This window comes from Alligator sinensis, unplaced genomic scaffold (genome assembly GCF_000455745.1).
Source record: "Alligator sinensis unplaced genomic scaffold, ASM45574v1 scaffold957_1, whole genome shotgun sequence".
Taxonomy (NCBI): domain Eukaryota; kingdom Metazoa; phylum Chordata; order Crocodylia; family Alligatoridae; genus Alligator; species Alligator sinensis.
Window position 1 is genome coordinate 311,880 of NW_005842039.1, and position 1,913 is coordinate 313,792.

Consider the following 1,913-nt stretch of genomic DNA (forward strand, 5'->3'; position numbering starts at 1 on the left):
ATTGGAGGTGGAGTATGCAGGAGAATACTCACCAACATTAGTTTCACTCCCTGCAACTGCAGCCCTTGGGACACCAGGAGCTGCAGAGCTGTACTGAGAGTTTACTTAGTTCCCCTGTGCCCATGGTGGCACTGGGGGAATGGACTACAGATCATCATAGCCTCCTGCCATGCCCCTGACTGAAGAGGAGGATGCTGCATGCAGCTGTATTGACTTTGAAATGCTCTGGTGGATGTGTGTGAAACAGGGCAGTAAGTCTGTCCCTGGCGGAAGTGCTCTTTTTTTTAAGTAATTAAAATGCTACATTGTTCCCTAACCAAGGGAAAGTAACTGTCTATAGGGGAAGTATCAAAGTAAAGACACTGGAAAAACACACAGGCAAAAGTTCTTATTTATTTCAGCTACAGTAATTCCAAATGATATGAATTACACTCCTAGTTAAACTATCATACAAAAACATGATTTTTATTTGTATTGATGTAATATGAAAAAATAAAAATTGGAATAAAAATAACAAACTACATGGAGGAGTTTGTCTTTTTCAAATAATAGGACTGATATGTAACATAATATTAAGTTAGGTAGGGCCTAGAATGAGAAATTGAGCAGGGGAAGAAGAAATAGGGAGAGAACAGAGGGCTAGGTTATGTTCATGACTTCTTGATTTCTTTTAAGAGAATGTTATAACTTACACTAAATTTGCATTATGATTTCTCATTAAAATTACAAAAAAATATTAAGTATGCAGATTGGTAGAGCGTATTAAAGTTTACACAACTGTGGAATCCAGTATTTTTAAGTTGATTTTGTCTACTTGGCTACATGGCTTTCTGGGCTCTATAGCACAAAGCTTTTTAGATTTTTTTAGTATGTGTTTATGCTCAAGTTGAACAATTTTTTACCCTGTGAAAGAAGGAAGAAGTTAAAAGTGGATTTGTAACCTGGCAGTTGTTAAATTCCCATCTCATAGGCATGAATGTCTGTCTTTGTTTCAGACCGCTGAAGTGGCATTAGCCAATTTGAAGAACAAATATGAGAATGAAAAAGCAATGGTGACTGAAACAATGACCAAACTGCGAAATGAGTTAAAGGCTTTGAAAGAAGATGCAGCAACCTTCTCATCCTTGAGAGCAATGTTTGCCACCAGGTAAGGGTTTTCCATAGTCTTTTCAGTTGTCCAGCATTTTAAGAGCAAACCTGTGATGTGAGTGGGAATGTATCGCCAGCTGCATTTCCTGTATTGTTGAAGCACTACCCTGGAGATTAAAAAAATACCTTCTGCAAGCAAGGGCAGACATTTATTAGATGAAGGTGAATGTGGTTTATAATGCAAACCATGCAAAACTTTCAAGCTTTCAGAAAGCACCAAGGTGCATAGCTCTGAAAATAAAGCTTTAAAGTGGAAATGTTAATGTAACCTTGGCAAAGGGTTATACATGATTATATCAGAGGACAGTATATTTGGATTTATACCATTTTTGTAGTAGAAAGTAAATGTTAGATTTATGTTGTTCGCATTCAGAAAAGGTCCATAGTGATTCTGCCATGCTGCCACCTTCATATAGCTAAATGTTAGCACTGTGCGAAGCGGCTACTATTCACTTCGGATTCGGATTCCGCTGATTCGGGGGACAGTGATTCGATTAGGTGATTCAAATCACTGTCCCAAATTGATTCAGCCAAATCTGATTCGGAGATTCAGTTGCTTCCAAAATCAGTCAAATCTCCGAATCTCACAGGCCCCATCCCCCGCCTGCTGTCCCAGCCCTGGCAATGCCTGCCCTGCCTGCCCCAGCTCCTGGCACTTTGAAAAAAACAAGCCCCCACTCCCTGGATGGTGCCCAGCAGGGGGCGATCCCCACTGCCCCCCCATTGCCCCCAAGCTGCATATGGGGCTCTGCCATGAGCCCCCC

General features: G+C 40.7%; 1 protein-coding gene across 10 annotated transcripts in view; it reads left to right on the top strand.

The window, feature by feature from the left end:
• BICD1 (BICD cargo adaptor 1) overlaps positions 1–1,913 on the top strand; it is a 273,364-nt gene that overhangs the window by 215,287 nt on the left and 56,164 nt on the right. For all 10 annotated transcript variants that reach the window (XM_014519403.2, XM_006022501.3, XM_025202870.1 and 7 more), the window contains exon 6: positions 996–1,147. In XM_014519403.2, coding sequence (XP_014374889.1) covers positions 996–1,147 — 152 coding nt within the window. The remainder of the gene's footprint in view (positions 1–995; positions 1,148–1,913) is intronic.